Source organism: Leptosomus discolor, chromosome 2 (genome assembly GCF_034619465.1).
Source record: "Leptosomus discolor isolate bLepDis1 chromosome 2, bLepDis1.hap2, whole genome shotgun sequence".
Classification (NCBI taxonomy): Eukaryota; Metazoa; Chordata; class Aves; order Leptosomiformes; family Leptosomidae; genus Leptosomus; species Leptosomus discolor.
In genome coordinates this window covers 27675683-27702388 of record NC_141392.1, presented here as the reverse complement: position 1 = coordinate 27702388, position 26706 = coordinate 27675683, and the positions used below count along the sequence as shown (strand labels likewise).

General features: G+C 35.2%; 1 protein-coding gene across 1 annotated transcript in view; it reads left to right on the top strand.

The window, feature by feature from the left end:
• The window catches only part of USP34 (ubiquitin specific peptidase 34), a 135354-nt gene that overhangs the window by 69391 nt on the left and 39257 nt on the right, over positions 1 to 26706 (top strand). Inside the window, exons 24-44 of the mRNA XM_086460384.1 lie at positions 409 to 508; positions 644 to 803; positions 1210 to 1336; positions 1433 to 1580; positions 3085 to 3185; positions 4651 to 4860; positions 5494 to 5619; positions 6404 to 6526; positions 6653 to 6736; positions 7063 to 7149; positions 8904 to 9104; positions 10458 to 10540; positions 11756 to 11796; positions 12761 to 12885; positions 13932 to 14084; positions 15311 to 15415; positions 16573 to 16628; positions 16726 to 16846; positions 19603 to 19786; positions 25068 to 25231; positions 26260 to 26325. Coding sequence (XP_086316510.1) covers positions 409 to 508; positions 644 to 803; positions 1210 to 1336; positions 1433 to 1580; positions 3085 to 3185; positions 4651 to 4860; positions 5494 to 5619; positions 6404 to 6526; positions 6653 to 6736; positions 7063 to 7149; positions 8904 to 9104; positions 10458 to 10540; positions 11756 to 11796; positions 12761 to 12885; positions 13932 to 14084; positions 15311 to 15415; positions 16573 to 16628; positions 16726 to 16846; positions 19603 to 19786; positions 25068 to 25231; positions 26260 to 26325 — 2565 coding nt within the window. The remainder of the gene's footprint in view (positions 1 to 408; positions 509 to 643; positions 804 to 1209; positions 1337 to 1432; positions 1581 to 3084; positions 3186 to 4650; positions 4861 to 5493; positions 5620 to 6403; positions 6527 to 6652; positions 6737 to 7062; positions 7150 to 8903; positions 9105 to 10457; positions 10541 to 11755; positions 11797 to 12760; positions 12886 to 13931; positions 14085 to 15310; positions 15416 to 16572; positions 16629 to 16725; positions 16847 to 19602; positions 19787 to 25067; positions 25232 to 26259; positions 26326 to 26706) is intronic.

The window sequence follows — 26706 nt, the reverse complement described above, 5'->3', positions numbered from 1 at the left end:
ATACAGAGAAGCTCTTAGAAATAAAATTATATATAGGATATTTTTCTGTGAATTGATTTGAGGCAGTTTTTTATTACAATTTCTATTCTTGCAAGAATACCGATAGTAGTTGTGGTTTTAAGGCTTCATTTGAAAGTATTCCTGTTTGTGAGAAATTAAAATTCACTCTTCTGAATTTTAACCAGTTCTCCTCATGCTTCAAAGTATGAAAATATTTATTTGAAAGTTAGAATTTTATAGTAATTGATTTGTGCAGTGGTGGGAGCCTGAGCAGGGGAAAAATGGAGATACTTTTAGTAATTGTGTCAAGAGGGAAGTAAAATGTCTCGGGTCAGAAAAGCGTCACTCCTAGTAAAATAACGAGGCAATGTTTTGTTTCTGTATTTTGTTTTCCTTTTGTCAAAACAGTTGTGTGGCATGGACCAGTTCTGGGGTATTGCTTTAAGAGCACAGTCTGGTGATGTCAGTCGAGCAGCCATCCAGTATATCAACTCTTATTATATCAATGGTATGAATTTTCATTTTTTGTTTTTTGTTTAAAATGTTGTAAAGAATATCTAGTATTGCCCTCTTTTTATTCTTACTATTAAAATGCATAGTCTCAAAGTTGTGCTTATATGATTTACTCTAACTGATGTTACAGGTAAAACTGGTCTTGAAAAAGAACAGGAATTTATTAGCAAGTGTATGGAGAGTCTGATGATAGCTTCTAGTAACCTTGAGCAAGACTCTCATTCAAGTCTGACCATTATTGAAAGAGGACTCTTAATGCTGAAAACACACCTGGAGGCTTTTAGGAGAAGGTAAATAGCTCCATTGATATATTTGGGTACAGAATTTGTTTCCATTCCTCTTATCATAATGATAAATGAGTTATGAATTATTATTAAGTAATAGTTTCTTGGTTTTCTTTGTGTAAAGCAAGGACAGTAGTGGATAAGTTTGAAAGGTAATATATAGCTTGGCTCTCGTCCCTGTATAGAGACATATGGATGTGGTTCATGTTTCCCCATCCCTCACCAAAAAAATTTTTTCCATTACTTTAGTTTTGTTTGAAAAATAATGAGAATATCAATAACTTCCTCTTATTTTGAAAAAACAGTGAGTAAAGGTGTAAGTTTTGTCTTTGCTGTCATTGTTCGTTGAACAGTTGTGTTAAATAGGTTTTGACAAAAATACTTTTTTCAATTTTTTTACCTCCTCCTTCAGGTTTGCGTATCATCTGAGACAGTGGCAGATTGAAGGCACTGGTATCAGCAGTCACTTGAAAGCCCTGAGTGACAAACAGTCACTACCACTAAGAATTGTATGTCAGCCAGCTGGACTTCCTGACAAGGTAAGTTAAAAGCCCTTGTAAAAGTACCACCTACATTGTTAAATCGCAGTGAGTCCACTGTGTGCTTTGAAAAATAAAACACATGTTTTATTTCAGATGACTATAGAAATGTATCCTAGTGATCAGGTGGCTGATCTACGGGCAGAAGTCACCCATTGGTACGAAAATTTGCAGAAGGAGCAGATAAATCAGCAAGCACAGCTTCAGGAGTTTGGCCAAAGCAGCCGCAAAGGGGATTTCCCTGGTAAGCTGTAGTACTCATAACTGTATTTTTCACCCTCATGAAGGTTCATCCATTTGGAGCTTAGAAGATTATGGTTATTTTCTTCCCCAGATATCCTAAATAAGCAAGCATTAGGGTTTATTTTCTTCCAGTTATAGTTATCATCACCCTTACTTTTAATAACATTGTTTCTCAAGCACTACCATTTATTTGAAATAGGAAAGAAAATGTAGATCTGCCAGAGGTCCTTAGATCTAGCTAAGCTCCAAATTTATTATAATCCTGTAGCAAAAATGATCATTCATCCTATTTTGATGCTCTTAATTTGGAATGTCACCTTGTTCCTGAGATGGTCATTGCTTGCTTGTAGTGTGGTGAATAGGCATTCTTTTGTTGTTCCCGTCCTTTATGTGTTTTTGAGTGAATAAAAATTTCTACTTTATCCTTTAGGAGGAGGACATTTTCTAAATCGTACTGATGCTATGTATTATAGCATTCTTATCAGTTACTGCTGTTCAAAATGTTACTGTTTTTTGAATTATCTTCTCCTCAGTGTTTTGTTTGCTTGTTTTCTCATTGTGAGCAAGAGTTAGCATGTAATGTTTGTTCTTTGAACAAATTCTGTCCGTGAACATCTTTTTCCAACACTGCTGACATTAGTGTGTAAACATGAATCTGACTTTCTTTTCATAGTTTAACAACTTTTTTAAAAAGTGTTTTAATGAGACACACTGTCAGTAAACCAAACTAGTTTTAGACATCTTAATCACCTTCTTCGTGAAGTCCTTTTCCAGCCACTTGTCAGAACCTGTTTCAGTAAAGACACTATCTTGTTTTCCACCAAATGTAGCCACATAGCAGAAATTTTTATTTTTGTTTTAGCTGGGATTTTAGAAAGACATGATTCAGAAAAATCAGAATTGCAGTCCTACAGCAGCTGCTGTTCAGTCGTGTTACATATGTACAGTGCCTTTTGTTTTGTAGAATGCCTGTGCTGATACCCATACCGAATAAAATTAAATTCTTAGTCTTTTAATTGTTCAGATTCAGATTTCTTGTTCAGTGTTGAGAATTCTTTGAAGGGTCTTCTCAGTTTTTCCTTTCTGAAGTATATATCTTCAGTTCTGACTTAAATGTAAGTAAGATTAATCATGGCTTCTTTGCCTTTGCTGACTTTATCACAGGTGTGTGATACAAAGGGATTTTGTTGATGATCACAATTATTTTCCATTATCCTTCTCTGGCATAGCATAATTTACTACAAAATATGGAAGGCATGTTTTAATCTGCATTGTCAACACTTTTCACTACAAGACTGGATGAACTGTTATTGAGAGAGTTTTTTCCGAATACTTGCGAGTAAAATTAGTTTAATGTAATAACCGGGTTTCTTAAGGAAATTGTCAAGTGTTTGCCTCATTTTAATTTGCTACTGAGGTGTGTACTATTAAAAATAAGTCTTAGCACTTTTATTAAAAATTGAAGTTATGATTCCAGAAATATACTGAAATATGTTTTATCCTAGGTGGCCTCATGGGACCTGTGAGAATGATTTCATCTGGGCATGAACTGACAACTGATTATGATGAAAAAACGCTTCATGAATTGGGTTTTAAGGATATGCAGGTATTACCAGCATATAGATAGCAGTCACTGAAAATGACTGATCTGTTGCTTTTGTCTTGTGCAGCTGATGTATGTAGTGGTGGTGGAAGGCATACTTTTCTTTGGGAGCATATTATAGTTTTCTGAAACTAGTTTCATGCTATTCAGTACGTGCCTCCTGTAAGCTCAGACTAATGCTGTTGGTCCTTTCTGCTGTCAGTCTTCAAAATAATAATTTTAAAAGCCTAATTCTAGTCACGTTAGCAGATGTGAAAACTCAAGGAATAAAACAAAAATTCCAGGGTTTTTCATTCATCAAGGAAAAAAAAGGACCAGTGAAAACGGAATCACATATCCCCATTATGTCTGAATGGTTGAACACATACTGATTCCATAGTAGCACTGACTAGCTCTCTCCTTTCACAGATTTTTAATGCTCATCTGTAATTTTTTATCTCAATTCACAGTTCCTGTTAGAGTGATCTACTCATAAGTTTGCTGAAGTCAACAGTATGGAAAAGCCTGATTTGATTTTATAAGTGTGAATGACATCGTGACTGTTTTAGGGAGGTGGAACTGTAACAAAACTTATCAGCAGATCATCACATACGTTCTTTCTGTCTAAAGGAAAACTAAACTCATACTGTACACCTTCAAGGATCTGCTGACATCCTTTTAGAAAGGTTATTGCTGGCTGCTATGCTTACATGTGCCCATTGCTGGCTGTTAGCAGTTGCAGCAGTTAGTCTGTCTTGACTCTTGCAGTTCCAAATTGGATGATCTGTTGGACTACATCTTTGATTGTTCATTAGTTCTTTTTGCTAGATGAATTGGCTTAATTACAAAGCAAACCCAGTTTTTAAAATGATTTTTTCTTATTAACACAGATAATTTTACAGAATTGAACTAATGGTGCAATTGGATGAATTCTTACATTTGCAGAACTTGGAGGAGCAGTAGCGTTCTGTTGGAAGTGCTGAGTGTGATAACTAGTCAGCAGGAACAGTTCATCTGAGAATGGCTTTCCACAATGTGGTTATGTCATTGTAACAAATGTCTGCTCCTCCAACCATGCTGCTATTTCTGTTGCTATGCCCTCGCTAGCATTCTTCTGGTCCTTTGAGCCAATTTATCTCGTTTTTCCTCTGGATTAGTTTTTGTGCCGTTTCATTAAAGTACTTCAAAGTCAGACCGTTACTAGTCTTCCCAGCCTGAATGGCAAAATAAGGGATGAGGGAGGATGAAATGGGACCGCCTACTGTATCAGCGGCCAAGGGTGTATGCAACTACACCATGAATGCCTTAAGTGAAAGCAAAACCAAACTTTAATTATGGTGGTGGCTTGAAGTGCTGCTTAGATTTGACAGCAAAGATATCGATGTATCTTTAAGTTCTTAGTTACGATCCTGTTGAAAACATTCCATGATTTATCATATGCATTTTTAAAATTGTCTCTCTCCTCCTTGTTGTTTCTCTCTGTTTCTAGATGGTGTTTGTATCCCTGGGCGCACCAAGGAGAGAACGTAAAGGTGAAGGTGTTCAACTTCCAGCATCCTGCCTACCTCCTCCGCAAAAGGACAACATTCCAATGCTTTTACTCCTGCAAGAACCTCATCTCACCACCCTTTTTGATTTGTTAGAGATGCTTGCCTCTTTTAAGCCTCCTTCTGGAGAAGTGGCTATGGAAGATAGTGAGGTAATTTAGAGTACTTTTATTAGAATAATTACACTTAAATCTAAGTTAAGATCTATTTTTCCTATCTAGACAACTTCTTGTGTACTCTGTCCAATTGCTAGGTATATTTATTGTCTGTATATTCACATTTCATGTATGGTATAATAATGATAATGATTTTTCTGATTTTCTTAACAACATTGTTCTGGTATTTTAAATCTTCTAAATATTGTAGAAGCTATAAAGAAGTAATTCTTAGGAAATAATACTGATTATTTAAATAAGTGTGGTGACTAACAATGGGAATTGGGTTGAAGAAAGGTTTGTAAAGGTTTTATTGCAAAAACTCAAGCTTTATGTCTTAGATGCTGTCTTTAGGTTGTGGAAAATTAAATAACCACTAGTATATTTGAACCAGTAGTTTATTTTCAAGTTTTATTAACACTCAAATGTTTCAAAATATGTGATATGCTGTAAAAAGGTAATGTAACTCAGTTTCTTGCAAGCTCAGTGAGACTTCAACTATTACGTTCTGTTCATGGATTTATGTTAGATAGGAAACAGCTTAATTAAGAATAAATACATTTTTTGACTTTGAAATCTAATTTTTACAATGAAGTTCACAATAAGAATGGTTGTTTTATGGTTTGTCAGAGTGCAAGGTGTGAAGAACTCCATCTCCACGCAGAAAACTTATCCAGACGTGTCTGGGAACTGTTAATGCTTCTGCCAACGTGCCCTAATATGTTGCAGGCATTCCAGAATATTTCAGATGAGCAGGTAAACAAAGGGTGCTTGTTTTACCGTGTTTATTAAACATGGATGTTTTAGTGTCTAGTGTTTTAGTTGAGTTTTCCACAAATAGGAGTGTTAAATAGTAAGTATGTTAATTGTTCTGAGACATGAGTAAACCTAATAAACAAACCTCGTAATTTTTATTAAATTAAACAGAGATGTCAGCTTAGTTCCCAAAGTTTGTTTTTATGATTACTTTATAAAAATCAGTTAATAAATGAATAGTCAATACTAATTGTCACAGTTTTTTGGCTTGAATTGAAACAACAGTTGCTTCATCTGCAGCCTTGCTTTAACATTATGACTGTTGTGACAGTAATCCTTTTGTACTCTCTTCTATAAATTTAAAACATGGGTGCTTACAGAGTGTTTTCTTGCCCTGTAGATGAAGATTTTGCCTCTTTTAAAGTTGTTGTAGTTACATATTAACAGCTTTTAGATATTATGGTTCTTTATGGACCCATGCATCAAAATTTTGGTGGAAGTTATAATTTAGAGTATAACATTTGACCTCTCTACTTTAAAATCATGTCTACTGTACCTTATAATAACATTGGAGGTTTACTCAAATTTTGTTGCTGAATGCATGCTATTAAATTGTTAATCATCTATAGAAATATGATTGAAATTGTTTAATTTCAAATAACAGATGAAATTAAAAACTAAATAATTTGTCCGTGTCACTTCAAAAATCCCCTCCTTGTGTTTTTTAGATAGATCAGTCGCATATAATTGTGTTAATTGTTTTCTGCCTCTTTTATCTTTTAAGGGTAGTGATGGCTTTAGCTGGAAGGATCTTCTGCGAATAAAAAGTGCCCATAAACTTTTGTATGCCCTGGAAATTATTGAAGCTTTGGGAAAGCCCAACAGGAGAATAAGACGTGAATCTACGGTAATATAGAGTTTCTTGCATGGAATATATGTTTTTCTCTGAGCCAAAGTATATATTGATGAGGTTTTTTATAGTATTTTAATTCTTTATCTGTTTTTACAATAAACTTTTCTTGTTTATCTTTAGGGAAGTTATAGCGATCTTTACCCAGACTCAGATGATTCGAGTGAAGATCAAATAGAAAACAGTAAAAACACATGGAGCTGCAAGGTTTGATTTTCCTACAGTTTTCTGTGATACCTAATACAGTTTTTCAAACAACATATAAAATGAAAACCTATTTAAAACATTGTCTGTCTTAGAGTTTTTGATCTCAAATTTAGGTATAACATTTTAAAGTTTTTCTGTGTTTTCAGACCTGTAAATTTGTCATATTTGTGTACAACTATTTATTTTGTTTTCGGTAAAATAGGCAGCTGAATAGTTTTGTCATATATATATTTATTTATCTGTAAAGCTTAGATTGGTATCTAACTGAACGTAGTGGTATTTCTGTATTTGCTTTTACTCATGTTGGATCCATAATATACTTACAGTTTGTTGCTGCTGGAGGGCTCCAACAGTTACTAGAAATTTTCAATTCTGGAATCTTAGAGCCTAAAGAACAGGAATCATGGACTGTGGTAGGTGTTTACTCACCCTTTTTTCTCAGATTAACATAGCTCTTATTTGTGAAGACTTGCATAACTTTCAGCTTTTGTTCTAGTTACTTTTCTGTAGTAAGTGAAATAAATTAATTCTATAGTTGAAACCACCAGAGTCTATGCAATAGCATCTTGTTCTTGAATATTTTATATTCCTGGATGAATTTATTTTCTTTAAAAAACATCTTCATACTTCTGCTTTTTTATATTTTAATTAAATATTTTGTAATTTTCTGTATATTTTTGGTCTAATTTTTGTCCAGTCTTTAAAAAAATCTTAGTTTTTAGAATGTAAAATTGTAGAACATGGGAACATCTTGGAGAAAAAGTCCTGGTCTCCATCTTCAGCAATGATTGCAAATGCATTGATAATAGTGTGGTGTTTCACATTTCTTCAAAAAAGTCAAAATTTGCCAGACAAGAAGGAGGTACTTTATTTTTGCCTTTTTTCTGCTTGTTTTAGGGAAGGTTGGTATTTGGAAACTTTTATTATAGTCTGCTTTAAAAGCAGTAATCTGTCAATTGTCTCTTCCTCTAAAGAGGCCAAGAAATACCATTTCCCCTGGTTGGCATTGAGACAAAAGTGGTAGCATTGTGACTATGGCGGTAATAAAGATACTTTTCATTAATGAACTTTATTATTAGTCATTCTTACATAGTGTCTTTTGAATCATTATTCTGTTATTAGTTTGAGCTAAATTCATATCCTAATGAAAACTGGTTTTATTAGAGTTGATTTTTTTCTTGATTTTATTTCTGTGGCATTTGAGTGAAAAATACTGAAATATCTCAAGCTCTGAGTCATATGTACATAGAAAGATGTAAATAAACAGTCACACACATGTATGTAAAAAACTGATGATAGTTACTGAAATGCTAAAAAGAAGGTAGGTATATACTTTTTATTAAAAATTTGGTAGTTTTTAACTGGTTTGGATGTATTCGTTCTAGAATTATTTCGATATTAGAAACAAATTGTCGTTCTCTCTGTTCAGTATATAAAGTTTGTGTGATTGCTTTTGTTGGTCTGCCCAGAAAGTGTGCACAACACTGTGAAAATAGTAACAGATTCGGTAACTTAGTGCCTTAGTACAGAGTCCTGACTTAAGCATGTGTAGGTGCTAGATAGCTGACCTGTTTCAGGTGTTGCTGTGACATGGTGCTCTATTTTTGTTAATTTTACTCTCATAATGCACCTTGTGCTGGTGGAGCTGGGCAGGTGCTATGTTTGGTCATAGCCACGCAGCTGAGGGCCATGAAAATTGATCTCCAGAGTTACTAAATGAAACAGTGGTTTTCATCTAGTGAGATATTACAATACAAAACAGCATTTTTAAACTCCTATGTATTGTCTCTGCGTCGTTAAATATACTCAACTTGACAGCCCTTCTGTATACCATACTTTATACCCTCTGTTCTAGTTGACTACAACTGCAGGAAAGGCTCTTAACTGTGGAGCTTAAGTCCTGTACTATTTCCTCTGGGTTATTTCATGCACTGAGTAATAGAATGTCTTGAATGCATTTGTTAATAGGACTAAGTCATGCAAATGTTTTTATTGTAAGTAGTAAGCTTTTTTTAATACCCTTCCTCTTTAGTATCTATTCTGGTGAGGTTTCACCAGTTAGTCCTAGCTGTTTCTCTTTTATGCCTTACTGAAACATTTAATTTCAAGAATTATTTGTGAAATAAATCCCTGAAAAAATGAAATTTCTTTTTCTTCTTATTCACAGTGGCAGCTAGACTGTCTTGCTTGCTTGCTGAAGCTGATATGCCAGTTTGCAGTTGATCCTTCAGATCTGGACTTAGCTTACCATGATGTCTTTGCCTGGTCTGGTGTAGCGGAGAGTCACAGAAAAAGAACATGGCCAGGCAAATCAAGGAAGACTGCAAGTGACCATGCGAAGGGCCTTCATATACCTCGTTTAACAGAGGTAAGAGATAAACAGTGCTTTCATTTTGTGAACTTCAGAATAATGACTCCTTTGTTGTGTGAAGCCTTTATTTTGGTGATAAATTAATGTAGTGGCAAAGTTACTAATATTAATCTATATCCTACATGTTATTCTCCTCTCAAAAATATTTTCATTGCTTTAAACTGGGCAGTTTTAAAAGCTGGAACCAAAAGGTTTTTTGGTTGTTGGTGAGAACATGAATTGGGAATTTAGAATTCCAAGGAGTTATTCGTATTTCTTAGACTGCGTTTTTCAAATCAGTTACTCCTTTGCTTTGTGGTAACCTGTTATATGGGCTGTCCACATCCTCACTAAATCCACTTTAGATTCCTTCGGTAAACACTAAAATAACTTACTGTACTAAGGATATCTGAGTGAGTGTATGGTAAAATTACCTAAACCTGTAAACCTTCCTACCAGATGCCTGCATGCTAATTTCCTAATGTAGGCCAAGCAAATGGAGCATTTTGACATCGGAGATACATTCACTGTAAATCAGTTGCTCTTGGGCACAGGATAAGCTGCGATTGCCAGAAAGTGTACATCTGAACTGTGAGCTGGAGCCAGACTTCCCATTTGTCATTGTTATACATGGAAACACCTTAACTACTATATAAGTGTTAGGTATTTTTGACAAAACAGATCCCTAAATTGCCAAAGCTGCTATGATACAGGGAAATTATCGAATATATTAAATTTTTTAACATTGACTGTGTGTAAATGCTGCTACCAGTTTCTATAACTGGTTTTAAATTTTTAAGTGTCAATTGAATAATATTTTTGACTGCATGGATTTACTGTCTAAATATTTTAAATTACTGTCTTCAGACCTTGATTTGAAAATTCTGTGTAGCCTGTCAGGTTCTCTAAATGTGAATAATTTAAGTGAACGTATAGTCAATAGAATGTGTTGATCACGGAGACAGGTGAAATTTACATATCCAACCTCATCCTCAATCCTGATTCCTCAAGCCTAAGGTTTTTAAAAGGAAGGAATAGTCTATGCTTTTTTAAAAAAATACTGTTTTTACTTGAAAGGATTGAATAAATGGTTGATTTTTCTATTCAGTTAAATTGTCTTTCTCGAAGAAATAGAATGAAATTTTAGCACCTAGACTGAGTCAATAAAACACAGGTTTTTAAATCCGCTTTAATAAAAAGTGATGTAAGTTTTAACTATGGCGACGCTATGATTTGTCTTTTGCTCTTCCTCCCTCTACACAGGTGGGTTTGTTTTAGTCACACAGTGTGTATAATTTAAAAACAGATGAAAAAGCTTGTTGTTATATTAACTGTGTTTTTTTTTTTTTCTTTTGACTTCAATTTTTAAAGGTGTTTCTTGTACTTGTCCAGGGAACCAGTTTGATTCAGCGACTTATGTCAGTTGCTTATACATATGACAACTTGGCACCTAGGTACAATATCTTTATATCTTTGTAATAAAGCTAATCAAGTGTGCACATTTTCATCATTGTTTTAAATAAAGTACATAGCTCTTTCAGTTGTAGTCCCCATTAACACCCATATCAAAAGTTTAAGTCTATAGGCATTAGACTTGCTTTTCTTAGTCACCTCTTCTGGTAGTTATCCTGCCCTTCCAGGAGAGGTGAGAGAGAGGAGAGCGATGAGAACTCTCAGTGGTCAGGGAGCAACAAATGATGTATGGTATGCTCTCAAAAATTCTCATGCCAAAACTGTTTCTTTGTTCTCTCTGTAGCAATTAGCATTCTCAATTTCATGGCAATGTGAAGGAGAAATTAAAGTAAATTGACTTTTAAGTTGCTTAGTTGTCTGCCAGTTTTGACTTATTTTTCCCATCCTAATAACATTAGCTTATTACTGCTGAAATTACCTTTCTTGTTTTAGTGAGTGTGCATGTACTGAAGGCAAAATTTTATCTTCAGAAACAAGCTATTAGAGATTTTTGTCCGTTTTACTGTTTGCCCTGAGAAAAGCAATTCTGTGTAAGACTGCATTGTGACAGTCAGGCTGATGGTGGGGAGGTCAGGTTTTTTGCCAGCTTTGGTGTGGTAGAATTACTTGATTCCAAGTAACGGGTAGTGTGTTTTACCATATTTTTAGAAGTTTGTTAAGGACATTCAGAGTATTTCCACTCAAGTCCACAAGTGTGCCTAGCTTTAACCTCTAGATGAGTTGCAGTTCCCTTTTAATATAGAGAGTATGTTTTTGGTTTCATAATCTTTTATTGCAATTTATAAAAATGTAAATAAATAAATACAAACATTTAAGACTTGTCTAAAGTTTGCAAGTGTGTGTTCAAAGTGCAAGTCTTTATGAAGAATACTAGCTTTCTTCTGTATGGATCAGTTCTTAGTTCTGTTTCACATCATCTTTTTTTTGGATAAAATAAAGGGGTTGCGGGTATTTTTTTCTTTACTTTTTATCTTGTAGTCGGTAAAGCTTTAAGGGGGTTACTTGAAAATTTTCCTAGTTTTATTATTGTTGCTAATTTTGAATACTGCAAAAAATTAATTTTTATGATTGAAATTTTAGTTTCCTTAGTGGGTACTTAAGAGTAACTGTTGTTACTTTTGTGCACTTGTATTTCTAAGTGATAATCTGTTACGTTCTGTGATAAAGTTCAATTGCTTTATCTTCTTTCTGTTCAGGGTGTTGAAAGCTCAGTCTGATCACAGATCAAGACATGAAGGTTGGTGCTGCAAAAGCTATATGTTATGAACTAATAGTAGTGAAAACACTGATGATAATTTACATGTTTGTTTTATTCCGCCATTAGAATGCTATAAAATTGTGTTACTTGATAGTGTGAGGGCTGTTATAATATAGGTGGGAATACACAGAGAGGTCCCAGAAGACTTGCCTGGCTTTCCTTCTCTGGAAATTGTTTTATATGAATAGAAATTTTGTATTGTAGCTACGCCTTCATTTCCAGAAGAGCTGGTTTTGGTAGGAAAACCAGCTGTATTCTTCTCTTCCAAAGAACTGCATATATAGTGCCACAATAGAAACACCAATAGTCACCTTTATTCTGGTTTACGGTAATCATTCTGGGCCCAGAATTCCTTGGAGCTCCCACATCTATCCTTCTGGTAAAGGTCTAAGTGACCTGTGTCAGATTAAGTCTGTATCAAAGTAATTGTCAGAAGTACAGCACAGGCATGCATAAACATAGGTATGTCCTCCTAGGCTTATATGTTGCCTTCAGTTTTTCCACTTTGTTCTCCCCTGTAGATGTTAATGTCTATGAACTCAAATGCTCAGTAAATGCTATGTATCACCTACTAAAATCTTACTTTTAGCTGTTAGGAAGAAAGGAACAGATACACTAGTTAGTCCAGGAAAATGTTTGTATTACGACATGATGCAACCCATTAGCAAAGTACCAGCTCACTGCTTAAGAAAGAAGTAGGAGTGCAGGAAAGGATTGTGCCCCAGATTGTCAATACTTAGAGGAATCTAATTTAATTGCCATCACTAGTACAATGGTCAGTATTTAGTAAGCATATTGGTAAAATTCTGAGTTCAGATCGTATCTTAAGTGCCAGTAAGGATTTAGTGTTGTATGTTAGTATGACTGAAATAAGTGTCATGTGTGCTTCAACCTAAAAAGCCTATTCTGTTAGTTACGGCATGATTTACTCATTTTCTTTCAGTCACTCATTATTCAATGTGGCTCTTGGTGAGTTGGGCTCACTGCTGTTCCTTGGTGAAATCCAGTCTGGCGGACAGTGATCATTTGCAAGACTGGCTAAAGAAACTTACCCTTCTTATTCCAGAGGTATGTTAAAGGAGAGGTTATTGCCTTACTAATTAGTGCATAATATGGAGCAAGATTAACTTTGGTTTCAAGCTAACATTAGATTCAAAACATGTTGTTTCCTGCTAAAAGTAGGCAGGATCTGACTCAGTTACTTGCAATCCTGTTTAAGAAGTAATCAGCTGTAGTTAAAATACTGTGTAAGACAGCATGTTTGTGGTTGATTGAGAACCAGTTTACAAACTCATCTTGAAGGTAATTTTTTCATTGTAATTTGTTGAAATTTCTGGGTGATGCCTTCTAACGTGGATTAGTCTATGCTTCCCCCATTAGGTTTTGGGGTTTTTTTTCAGATATACTTTCTGTCACAAGATGAGGTGAATGAGATTGATATAAAAATGTTTGTCATTACCGAATCTTCGCCTAGCTTTAAGTAATTTTTTTCTGATGTAAGAAAAACTTGAAAATTGCGTGTAGATGTGCGTAGTAGAAAATTTTTGTATTTACTAGTTATTGCTTAAAGGTTCGATATGGACATGATGTGATCATTATCATCTGTTGCTTTATTACTCAAGCCTAGAAAAAGCTTACATTCGGACTCCATTTAAAAACCCTGGAAAAGAAAGTGTGTAAACATCCAAAACTGGATTAGAAATAGTCTGTGGATATTTTTCTTAAGAAAATAGTTCTTCTAGTGAAATTAAACAAATTAACCATATAGTTGGGAGTGTCAGTTCCAGCATCACATAGATTTCCTTAATTTAGGTAGATGTGATATTTTCTGTTTTAGTAACTGTTATAATCTTTACTGTAAAAAATACGTAACTCAAGAAACAAGGGGCACAGGCAAATCAGCTCTTTTATTAGAATGGTGTCTTTTGCATTTTTCTGTAATTTAAAGACATGTTATTTGTAATATGTGGTTTTAGAGAGACATATTCTACCTTGATAACCTGATAGGTATTATGAGAGTAACTTACTATGTACATATGAAAGAAAAGTTAAAAAAAGAAGAAAATCTGCTAAATAATGCATGTAATCATTTAGTTCTTTTATTTTTCATAAAGACTGCTGTTCGCCATGAGTCTTGCAATGGTTTGTACAAGTTATCTCTCTCTGGTCTGGATGGGGGAGACTCAATTAATCGATCCTTTCTGCTACTGGCTGCGTCAACGTTATTAAAATTTCTCCCTGATGCTCAAGCTCTGAAACCGATCCGGGTAAGAATTTAAGAAATTACAAGATTTTATCAAAGGTCTATTTAAACTTACTTTTGTTAATATAAAAAGAAAAAATGATAGCACATTCTCATTATGTCTGACATACTGTTTCTGATACACTGAGGTATTAAGACTTTTGGTTTAGATGCTTCCAGAAACTTCACAAAAGTAGTTAAAACTGTGACACTCCAGTAATTTAGAGCTTGCCTGTGCTTGGAGAAATGCAGAGTAACATTTGGGAAGTGCTCTTGTTCTGGAATTTTACTGTCCACATAACACACCATTAGAGAATTCCATATATGTCTTAATTTCCCTTTGAAATGTAGGTGAGTCCAGAAATAAATGAGTACATTGTTTTACATGTACATGGGTACCCTGTGTTGTTGTGGCTGAATGTTACTGTTCCCCCAGTCAAATGCCACTATTTTTCTGTTGGATAATTATTGTCCTTACGGCTCTACTATGTAGGAAAGAATCTGTGGATGCTGTCAAAGCTACTTCAGGAGGAGTTCTCACTGTTCAAATATGCAGATTAATAACAGATGGTTTGAACTAACCTGGATGATTTTGCCTAAAGTCAATTACGGATTATAGACCTGTAATCCAGCAGTGCATATCAGGGGAGGCTGTGCAGTCTTCAGCTGGTGTAGCTAGATCTGAAGGAGAGCACTTGTGTGGACTTGTATGGCTCTGAAGTATGAACGTGGATTTTGGGTCTGTCAGGCAGTTACAGTTATTCTTGTGACCCTGTGTGGCATTTAATTTCAGGTGAGAGTGGTTTGTTCAGTTTAAGTCTGCTATCATTTTAAACTCTGTTGATTTTTTTTTTTTTTTAGAAAAGTTAAATTAAAACAATCTACAGAAGATTTTGAATTATTTGACTCATTTTCAGAAGAGTTTAAAATTAGAGTTGTACTAACTAATGTTAAATTCAGCCAAAGGTTTTATGTTTTGTCTAGTGTAATACTGAACAATTTTGCAATTTACAGTGGATAGGATGGAGCCAATACTATTCTACATTTTTAAGGGTCTGCCAGATATTCCAGAAGAAAAACAGCACACACACGTTACCATTATAAAATACGTTGTCATTGTACTTGGCTTATCTTAAATACAGGCTTGAGGAAAGTAATGTTCTTGTTACAGTTACTGTGTCTACTACGTTTTTTTAATACATGGTTATTTTGTCTGATGTACTTCAGAACGAAAGCAGTTTCTTTTCACAGATAGAGGATTATGAAGAAGAAACAGTGCTGCGACCAGGTTGTAAGGAATATTTTTGGCTGCTATGCAAACTGATTGATAACATTCATGTCAAAGATGCCAGTCAGGTAGGTTTTGCTTGCATTCATATGAATATTTGCTTTTGTAAAAATTTGGGTATTCAGACCACTTGTACTTCAGTATGAGACATTTTTACTTAAGATACGGTGAACTGCTGTGAACAGCTCCTGGGTCTTTCCTATATCCCAGCTTTCCCTACTCTCTGTTGTATATTTAGTAGCTCTTGGCCAAAGGAAGCTTCAGATACGGAACCTGTAGAGTCAAGAAGCAGGAATGGGTATAATACACAGAGAGGGTGAACTTAGGTGAAGGTAACAAGACATTGGGAATACTGTAATACGGTAATTATCTGTGAGATTCACTGTTGATAGTTTCAATGCAGTCTAAGTAGCAGGTAATCAAGTATTTGACTAAAGCTGAAAGACAACAAAATTTCAGTTAACAGCCACTTAGCACAGGTTAGAAAACTTAACAATTTTGAAACATCTCTAAAGGGTTCAAGTTACATTTTGGACAAACTGTGCAACTGCTTGTGCTGTCTGGTGGTCCTACATAAATCTCTCTACTTCATTCTCAGTGTTGTGGCAGGAGTGTGGGAAGAGAAGGAAGATAAAGCCTTAATCCTAGTTTCTTCAGAATGGAGAAGTCTTGTCGTCTCCTGATTCTGGATGTTCCCAGCAGAGGGAAAAACTTTTGCTCCCCCATACCTCTGCTCAGTTTCCTTCATATTTCTGTTTTATTGATTGAATATCTTAGCTAGGCTACAATTCTGCCTACGTCTTCTGCATGTTTGCTCAAGCAAGAAATGGTAGTGGGACTTTTCAGCCTTCTGAGGACAAAGTGTGTGTTCTTGCGAGAAATAACAATTGAACACCTCTCTTTAAGATAGTACTATTCCATTTTTTTCACTGTGGTAGAGATAGTATAATTGCGGGATCTGGAATTGGAAGACTAAATGTTACTTCATTTGAACTGTATGGCATTTACTTTAAAAAACAGTTTAATCACATTTATAAAAATGTATTAAAATATTGTTGCAAGCGTATTTGAAAGGTGAGTTTTAATTGTCCCTGTTTTTCTGTGTGCAATACCAAAATTTCATCCAAAAGCATAACCATAGTTTCAGACTAGGCTTATAAATTGAAATTCATGAAGTACGTAATTATGTTCAATTATATTCCATTTTATTTGTTTTTTTAATCAGACGACACTGCTTGATTTAGATGCACTAGCAAGACATCTTGCTGACTGCATTCGGAGGTAAGGTTTGTTAACAGTAATTTCACTTGTCAGTGGCATTGTATTTATTAGTGGGACAGAGTTTTAACATTTCTTTTGCATGTATGTGTATATATAGCAGAGAAATCCTTGACCATCAAGATGGCAATATAGAAGATGATGGACTTACAGGACTACTTCGTCTTGCAACAAGTGTTATTAAGCACAAACCACCCTTTAAATTTTCTCGCGAAGGCCAGGTAAGAAGAGAACACTGAAAGAAGAGATCAAAATAGTGTCGTCTCTTGTTACTATACTTTGTTCCTTTCACCTTTTTTCCACCATTTTGATTGCAGGGCCAATGTGTGAGAGTATTATCATATTTTTAACCTGAGTATGATGGATAAAAACCCACATATCATTCCTTTATTAGAAAGTAGCACATATAGTGCCTTCCCTTTCTAACTATTTAATTTCAGGATAGAGTTCTTAGATGCTAGAAATGTTATTTATTTTCGTTTATTGTCTTTAAATGTTTTTAGTATTGATAGGCATTGACTGGTTTAAGTCATTAACCACAGCTGCTTTTTGACCATATCCTGGGACAGTTGTGATCTAAAAGTAGTTTTTAAGCTCTGCATCTACACAATGGCAGACACCTGTTACAAGAATATTACATTCCACCTGTGCTTGTAAGATGGGAGAGTGGCTAAGCAGGGGAGGTTGCTAAAAAATTTCTACTTTGTGCTTCAGGGCCACATTGTCTAAACAAAACCAAAACAAAACCAAAAAACCAAATTCGTGGTATAAAAGCTGACTCAAACTGATGTTTTCACCTGTTGTAAAAGCTGATTTAAAGTGATGGTTTTTTTCTATTAACTGTCCTAGGCTTATGATTGCACCCTTAGTGAGGTTTCACCAGGAAAATAGTTCCCTGTATCCAATTACGTTATCTATATCCTGTCTGTTTACTCTGTCTTTTATCATAAAATGGCCCTGAAGGTAATTTTACTGTCCAAAAGTTTTAGTAGTCCACATTGTGCACTACCTAACATAAAGTTACATTGCTGACAGCATTTAAAAAGACTAATACTGTGTAATTCTCATGGAATAAGTGTATTTTAAGCATGGAGAGCTTGCAGATGAAATTAGACCAAGGATTCGATTCACAGAGCACAGTGTGGAGGATGATGTAGAAAATAAAATAGAAGAGCTATGCAAAGACCAGATTTATGTAGCTTGGGTATATGAAAAGTGTACAAGAAGTAAATAAAAGGGAAGCTTAAGTATAGAGGAGTGATCTATACAGAATCCTAAAGTATGTTGCATGTATGTAGCATATCACAGGGAGGCCAGAAATTTGATTTGAACAGTGGATGAATGTCAACAGGGCAGTATGCACAATTTCTCAAAATCTCAGTGAATTTCTCAAAACCAGTTTGGCTGTACTGAGAGACAGGGACTTAGTACATTTTCTGAGACTCAGTCATGAGCTAGTATTATTTTTGTTTTATTTCTATGTACAATTAAAAAAAAAAAAAAAGAAAAAGACAACATAAGAACCTGGTTATAAGATTTTATATTAAGACTACAGGAATTTCCCTGCACACTGGAACAAGGCTTTTTGTGGTGATTTTGCTGTGTACTCTGCTAAAGGCCATTTTTTGGAAATACTTAGAATTTTGTTAGATTTTACAACATAGCCTGCCTTTTAATATTAAAAGGCTTCTTAACTGAATATACCTGAATGGGGAAATTCAGGAAGAACGTTTTTTTCTAATTATAGAAATTGTAGTATAATAGCTGGATTGGTAGCCTGTGCTGTACAAATGGGGGAAGAATTCTGACCCCCAAAAAAAAAAATTCAAGAAGATATCTTTGAGGGGAAAAAAGCCATCACAGTTCTGCAGAGGTAGAGAATTTATTGTCTGATTATGCAGGCAACTAAAATGATACACTGCTAATACAATTTGATGATTAAATACAGTTTAAGATTGCAGACACTTTTCAGAAGTAGCAAAGTGTAGGTTCTGGGTCGTGTCATCAGGCCTAGAGATAAAGTATGCATGTGACTTGCTGGTTGTTTAAGGAAATTTAATGAAATACTGCTTTATAAATTCTGCTGAATTTCTTCTTTCATGGTCTCTCATTATATGGCTTAAATGACTAGTGATGTGCACTTTGTAGCTGAAAGGTGGAGGAAAGTCTTTTCACCATTTTGCACTTCTTTGAAGGTGCTGTAGTTGTGGAAGAGTACGACCTATACAGATCATCTCCTTTTTGTGTTTTTTGGGGTTTTGTTTGTTTTGTTTTGGATGTTTTTGTTATCCTTTTAATATTTTTGTTTTGGTTTAACTTTAGTGAATTAAATTGGCTGCATAGAAAGAAGGTACTGAAGTTTGGACAGATCTATCTTACTTTTTTTCTTTTTTTTTTCTTTTTTTTTTTTTTAGTGTATTAATTTGGGACACTAAAGGTAAATAACAGTGGGTAATATGAATTTATCGCCCAAAGACAACCTGACTTGGTACAGCTGTGCTTGTGCCTTCTATAGTTCAGTTAATATTCCAAATATGAAACAATACAAAAATACACTTACAGTACACATGTAATTTAGTGCGTGTTTTAATATTAATTAGTGATTCATATAACTCAAATGAGTAGAGTGATTCAGGTTATGTATTGTCTTTCACTAGAAGAAACTAGCCTTAAAGTTACTAAAAATACATATGTGCGATTTGTCAAATTAGATTACCAATCATGAATCAAGCATAATTTGTCATTTTTTTTCAGCAGACATGTTTCTCTTTAGGCTGTAATATGGTTACAGTGCACTTTTTGTAGTATAAAGTAAGTTGTAGAGATTCGTAATTCAGAACTTGTATACAAGTCAGAATGTTCTCTAAGCGATGGAGGTCTAGTAAGTCTATAAAGGTTTCTAGAAGATTGTTAATACATGACTTGTATTTTAAGAAAGTCTTCAAACTGTTAATGTGCTAATTGAACTGTTTTACAGGAGTTTCTGAGAGACATCTTCAATCTTCTGTTCTTGCTGCCAAGTTTGAAAGATAGACAACAGCCAAAATGCAAGTCACATTCTTCAAGGGCTGCTGCTTATGACTTGTTGGTAGAAATGGTAAAGGGGTCTGTGGAAAACTACAGGCTGCTCCACAACTGGGTTATGGCACAACATATGCAGTGTAAGGACCTTTATCCATATATAGCTTTTGAGTATTTTGTGGAAAACTAGTCCACTTGCATTTTCTGTTCGTTTTGGGTTTGTTTTGAATTTTCAGATTTACGAAGTTCAGTAAAGAAAATAAGAGTGTCCTTGTAATACGGACTCCCTTTCTGAGGACTGCATGTTGATGCTGGGGGTGGCTAACCACCCTTGTGAACAGTACTGCAACCATGGAGTTTCCATTTCCTCCTGAAATACATCAGAAGTGTCTGCACTTAATGACTTTCTAAAAATAATGATCTGTTAAGAATGCATCAGTAGAAACAGGGAAATACAAAGGTGACAGAGTATTTTTAGACTTAAACTAGATAGTCCCACTTTCCAAAAATGGTAGTGAAGTAAGACATTGTTGCCACTAACACTGCTCCTAAAATTCCTCTTTGTAGCTCTAATACTTATACACCATCACTTACGGTAGTATCACAGCGTGGATGTAGGCATCTTTTGCTCACCTAGCAAATAAATTGATGTAATCCCATGTATAATTTTCAGATCATGTGTTCTTAAATGTGAGTTATTTAAAATATGTGGTCCTGTTAAATGACACTGAAACGTAGACAACGTTGTTAGAGTAGATTTTACGTGTTTCAGTGGCTTGTGCTGTATTTTAATTTCTGTTTTCCCTTTCTAACATGAAGAAACATGGTCTGTTTATACATAAACGAAAGTATATAAACCACACCAAGGTACTGTAGATGTATTGGCTATTCACAGCGCAGTCTCTGATAGCTTTGTCGTTGACTTCAGTCTGTACCTAGATGCCTACATACAGTGCTAATACAATTTTGTTACGCCTCTTGGCTTTCAAGCTTCCTGTTTTGGAAACACAATTCCTATGTATAATATGTAAATTACCAAAATTTGAAGTTAGTTAATATTTTAATCTTTGATTTGCAAATTGTCATTATGTGTTTTTAGCTTGGTATGTTTCCTTTCACATGCCCAGTTTAAATTCCTGTAATTTGAGGATCTGTATTTTATTATAATCTGTGGAATTGATTTAGTGCCTTACAATTCAGGAAGCAAAAGAGAAATCAGATAGTAATAATGTTTTGTGTTCTGTAATCATATACCTGGGGCCTTCTAAAAAGCCTCCGAAGTCTCCTGGGTTCAGGGAAAATATTATGAAGAATATATTTTACGACAATAATGGCTATTTCTGTTTGCTGTGAGTACATCTGCTGCTGCTGAGGTTGTCTGTATCTCTCCAGGTGCAATCATTCATTTTTTACAGTTAGTATTTTTCTCACTCCAAATCTCACTAATTCCTAGGTGAAGTTTTGCGTAACATTTACCACAGTTGTTACTTTCTTCCAAATACTCTTCTCTAGATTGTTTGTTCCTTCCTGAGTTCTCCAGAGCCATCTGGTCTGTGCCTCTGCTCTGTATTCAGGATATCCTCAGTTTCATGAAAGTAAATTTTGTTACAACTGGCAGAGTGCCATTGTCTCTTTCTCATGGGCAACTGACACAGGACTTCTGATACCTCATTTGTTTAAAGTCTTGTTATTCCATTACTGTCATCGAAAGATTCTTAAAACTGGATTTTTCCACTTTTCCTATCTCTTATTATTTCCTATCTAATTAGTCTTTAAAAATCTTAGAATCACAGAATGATTTGGGTTGGAAGGGACCTTAAAGATCATGTAGTCTAAATTCCCACCATGGGCAGGGACACCTTCCACTAGACAGGGTTGCTCAAAGCCCCATCCAACCTGGCCTTGAACTCTTCCAGGAAGGGGGCAGCCACAGCTTCTCTGGGCGACATCTTCCAGTGTCTCACCACCCTCGCAGTAAAGAATTTCTTCCTAATATCTAACCTAAATCTACCCGCTTCCAGTTTGAAACTGTTACCCCTCATCCCCTCGCTACACTAGGCTTAGGCCTGTCTCTCCGTTCTTCTTAGGAGAAACGTTAAGGAAAATATTATGAATTTCCATCTTTGGCTTTAATGTTTTAGTTTTGTGGTTCATTGGAGAAATTTTCAGTCCTGCTGCTTGTACAGTTGTTGTCCTGTAGTTTCACCAATTACTGTCTCTGCTATCGTACCATTTTTTCTCACACTTATAACTAATTGAAACCAGGATGCCCTTAAGTGATGGCTTTCATTTAATGCAGCAAAAGAAAGTAAAATTTTCAAAAAGAAAACATCATATTAAAGGGTACCTAGTACATTTTCCTTGGGGAAAAAAAAAAAATTAGTGTTCTGATTGAAAATGATGTTACTAAGACTCTGTTCTGGCAGTCATATTAAAATGTACAACTGTACACTGTTCTTCAGACTTACACTAGTATAAATAATGTAAAGTAGTTATAGTAAGGTTTTAACAGCAACAGCATTTTTCTTTAAAGTTTCCACTAATGTAGCTGCCTTTATTGATGGATGGAAGAGGAGAATTACTAGAATGCTTTTTTTCTACTTCACACTTAAGGTGTTTTTAACTGAAAACATGGGGGTGCCTTCATGCATTTTCAGCAAGTGATGCTGTAGGAAATTAACTGTTAAGTACCTGATGTCAGCTGATGTTTTTCCTAGCTTTTCGCAGGAGGGAGGGCTAACAATTAATGCAGAGTCTGATCTTTCTGAAGAGGGGGTTTAGCCTCTGTTGTTCATAAAATTTCTTGCAATGTTTTGGATTTTTGCTTTAAGACCAAGATGAATAAAAAGATTCAGTTCAAAGGAGGGAAACCAGACCAGTTGCTTTGCTTTCTGGGAGGTTTAAGAGAGTGTCTGATGTTATGTTTGGAGCAGAAACATGATCAGAAGGTGGAAGGATACAGAGGAATGTATGGTCATTTGGAGAGGAAGAAATTCAGGTTTATTTTGCTTAAAATAGAATGTGAATATTGCAGGTTTGGTCACAAGTTTCCCTGTCTCTTCCAGATAAAAGGCTGATGTCTATAACAACAGTGAGGAATAAAGAAGATAGACATAAATGAGGCTCAAATTTGCCTTTCTAGTTAAGATCAATATGGAAGAAGGAAAGCTTTTATTATAAAAATGAAGACAGTTGCTTAAAAATCCCAGGGTGGAGAAAACAGGATCTTCCTGAGAAAGTCCTTGTCAAATTTCTGAAAGCCCTTTGTCAGATTGAAGTAGGAGGAAGATACTCCCAACTGTTCTCATGAAGTATAAAGAAGTCATCTGATACCTTTGTAATTACAACTTGATGAGCTATAAGCAGAGTGATAGATGCTGAGTCCTTGCATCAGAAAGGGTGATTTAAGATGTTGCAATTTAAGGATTTCAGTTAAGGGGGAGGGAATTTTGTGTTGTTCTGCCATGCTAATTACTTTCTTTAGGAGGTTGAAGTGGAGGAGAGCTTTGTTTCAACTGAGTGATCAGCGCAATGTAACCAGGTAATATGAGGTCACATTACTGAGATTTGTTGAAACAGGAGAATTAAAACTCTTTCCTTCCCTACTTTAAGCTGTGGGGCTTTTAGTTTTGGTGCCAGTGCCAGAATGAAGATTGCAACGTTCATTTGTTGTGCAACAGAACGTCTTGTGCGCCTGGTCTCTGAAGATGTGAGGATCTGTTCAGAGGATGCCAAATAGTTTCCTGAATTTTAGCTGGTAGTATGAATTGAGAAGAATCTTTAATGAGCCTTTAATCTTTGACAAAATAATTAAGGATTTAAAATTTGTATCTTGAACCCATGTAGCTTTTGTGGATTGGGAAAAAAAAAAAAATCCAGACTACTTTTTTGCTTTTTTTCTATGTATCTGAACGTATACTTCAATAGAGGTGCTGAATTGTTTGTAGAACACTCTGCCTTTTTGGAGGATGATATCCTTGGGGATGAATAGCAAAGCTAGATGCATTACAAGTTTTTGTGTCAGGCTTCTTGCATACCAAGGAAGATAGGCTGCAGTGAATTTCTTTGGACACTGGATTAGTTCTTCTGTAATTTAATGCTTTTGTCATTTAGTTGCCTCTGCAGCTCAAATGATTAATTCTCCATTCCGTTCTCCTGCCTGGGATGCTGGAAGGAGAAGCCTGTGAGTGTCTAGAAGCAGTACTAATCACTTACAAATGGTTCGTCTAGTCTGGTTACCATGTTCTTGACTGGCACTTGAGGAGAACTTTCCCATTCTTCTGATTTCTTGGCAGCCGTATCAGAACAAGGCTTATTAAGAAGAGTCTGTCAGGCTTGCCTAACTTGTCTAGTGCCATGCCGTGTAAGAAATAGATTGCTACATGTGGTATGAAATTTCAAGCAACATAAGACTTAGAGGAAAAGAAAACATCTTTTTGATCTGATTCTGTAGATGAGTCATTTTTCTCACCCCTATTTTTCATATAGATTGCAGGTTTCTTTGGTGTATATGTGGCTTTGAAGTGCAGTAAAAAACTTTCTTTCTCTTCCTGTAAAAACTGTTCCCAAGTTTATTCAAAGTTGTGTATAGCCAACCACTTTATTTCACCGCACTGTTGTGCCTTATCTCTGATAAGCATCTATCCATCTTTTGTACTGGTCAAAAAGATCTTTTGCTAGCCTGGCATCCTTCATAATAGATGTCATTCTGAAACCAGCTCCTCTTCTGAAAAGAAAGGTCTTGCTTCATGTGTGATTATCTGATACCAAATCTGTGTTTTGTTTTGTGAAGGGAAGGCTCCCTAACTTGAGGCTCTGGGTGCAGAGACTCTGCTTTCATTCAGTGTGACATAGGGATGCATGGGGATGGGTAGTAGAAATTGTGAGTAATTTTTGTGCTGGGGGAATGGCTGGTGTATGTTTGGGAGCCTGTAAGTGTTGTATGTTGAGAGCACTATGGTTGGCTTGTGTTGTAAAAAAACTTTATTTATAAAAAATGCATAGCAGCCAATGTTTAGAATTTATGGGTGCTCTTGGTGATGAAAAGATGTGGTTTTATCAAACTTTGGTTTAAAGGTAGAGACTGGAAGGTGATTACTATGTGTAATACTACCATTAGAACAAGTGTAAGAGATGATCCTTGCCGTGAGTAATGCTTTGGAGAGCACAGCAAATCACTTGCAGCCCAAAGCAGTGTGGTGTCTAGAAAGGCTTACTGCTGTATCAAGTGATTTTCCTGATGTACCTATAGTGCATTTTCTTAAAGAGCAGGTATAGTCTGGCTCATGTGTGTAAATGTAGATTGCATAAACAGGATGTATTTTATTAATGTAAAGAGAAAGCTTTTAGTTGTATTTTTGTTTCTGTAAATTGTACTTTGAATTGATTTTTTTCTGCATGTGTGATTCATATTTTTTACAGCTTCCCATGCACCTTATAAGTGGGATTATTGGCCACATGATGATGTTCGTGCTGAATGTAGATTTGTGGGTCTAACTAATCTTGGAGCAACATGTTACTTGGCATCCACTATTCAGCAACTGTACATGATACCAGAGGCCAGACAGGCAATCTTTACTGCAAAGGTATTCTTGGGGGTCTTATGTTCCTGATGTGGATTTTGATAGAAGCTTAAATTTAGAATCAGTGCAAATGCTGATAAAGTATAGACTTACTTTTAAGACTTACTTCTTGTTAAAGAATATTTCTTCAGGATTTAGTTTGCTTTTTGTTCAGTTGGATTATTTTGCTCATGTCTAAAGTGAAGAGATTTTTTTTTTAAATATACTTGTAATGCAGTAGATTCTTAAGGTGGTGTTGTAATAAAACCTTCTCAAGCTCGTATTTCTGTTGCTGACAACTGGATTTATTCAAGTTTGGTTTTATGTGAATTGACTCTTGTTTCTTAACTCCCAATTTGTCATTTTGTTAGAATAAATGTCATTCTTCTTGAATGTTTATGAAGTCCCAGGGCATGTATCTCATGCTACCAGAAGTTCAGCAAGTCCAGTAAATTGCTCTATATTGGTTAACTTCCAGATATAATATAATACTATGTTATTACTTCTAGCTATTTATTGTAAAAGGAAAAGCTTTATTTTGGTCCCTGACGTCAATGAGGCATATATAATGTGTGAAACACCATAACTGGTGGTGACCTCATCATTTTTTGTTACCATCAAGTTATTGGTAGTTGTTACTTAACTTCGTCTAGAATTAGCCATTTATAAATAAAAATAAAAGAGGGAAGCTGCTGGTCTGTGTGTGAAATGCATTATATAGGGGATTGATCAGAACTCCCATGACATGTATGAACTGAAAAAAATTATTCCAAAATTACTACAGTCTTTTGTAACACCTTCCCGAAACCTTCTAGCTGCAGTAAGTTTTTAGAAAATAGTGGGGTTTTTTTTGCTTAGGTTTAGTGTTGACATGCCAAAAAATTAGTAGGTAGTGCTTTATATGTAAGTGTAAAATAGTGTACTGTTTGTTCTTGTACACAATTGTGTTTCTTAATTGTCCATAATAAAAATGGTTGTTTCATCTTTTTAAGGGCTGTTTTTGGAAAGTTATAAGCAAAAAGATAAAGTCATCTTTTATGAATTTCTTTTAGTATTCAGAAGACATGAAACACAAGACCACTCTACTGGAACTCCAGAAAATGTTTACATACTTAATGGTAGGTGCAAAAGAGAATGCTTTATGAAGTATTCTATTTTCTTAAAAAAAAAAAAAGGGGCAAGAAAAATTTAGTTACCTTCTATATGTAAATTCTTGGCAACTTAAGTCCATTGTGTCTGAAGTTTTGTAAATGAGGTTCTTAACTAAAATAATTTTTACCCACTTTAAAGCTGTTACTCAGCAAATCAGTTAAGCAAACAGTAGCATAATAGTTTTCATGAAGAGGCAGTGTAAATCCTAATCTAAGATAGGTTTTAATATTAGGCACCAACTATGATGAGCAAGCACCAGTTCTCAAACATTAGTGATTGTCTGTTCTTAAAAAAAAACGTTTCTGAAGTGAGTGTGTGGGAACGTCAGGCTCAGGTACCACAGTCTG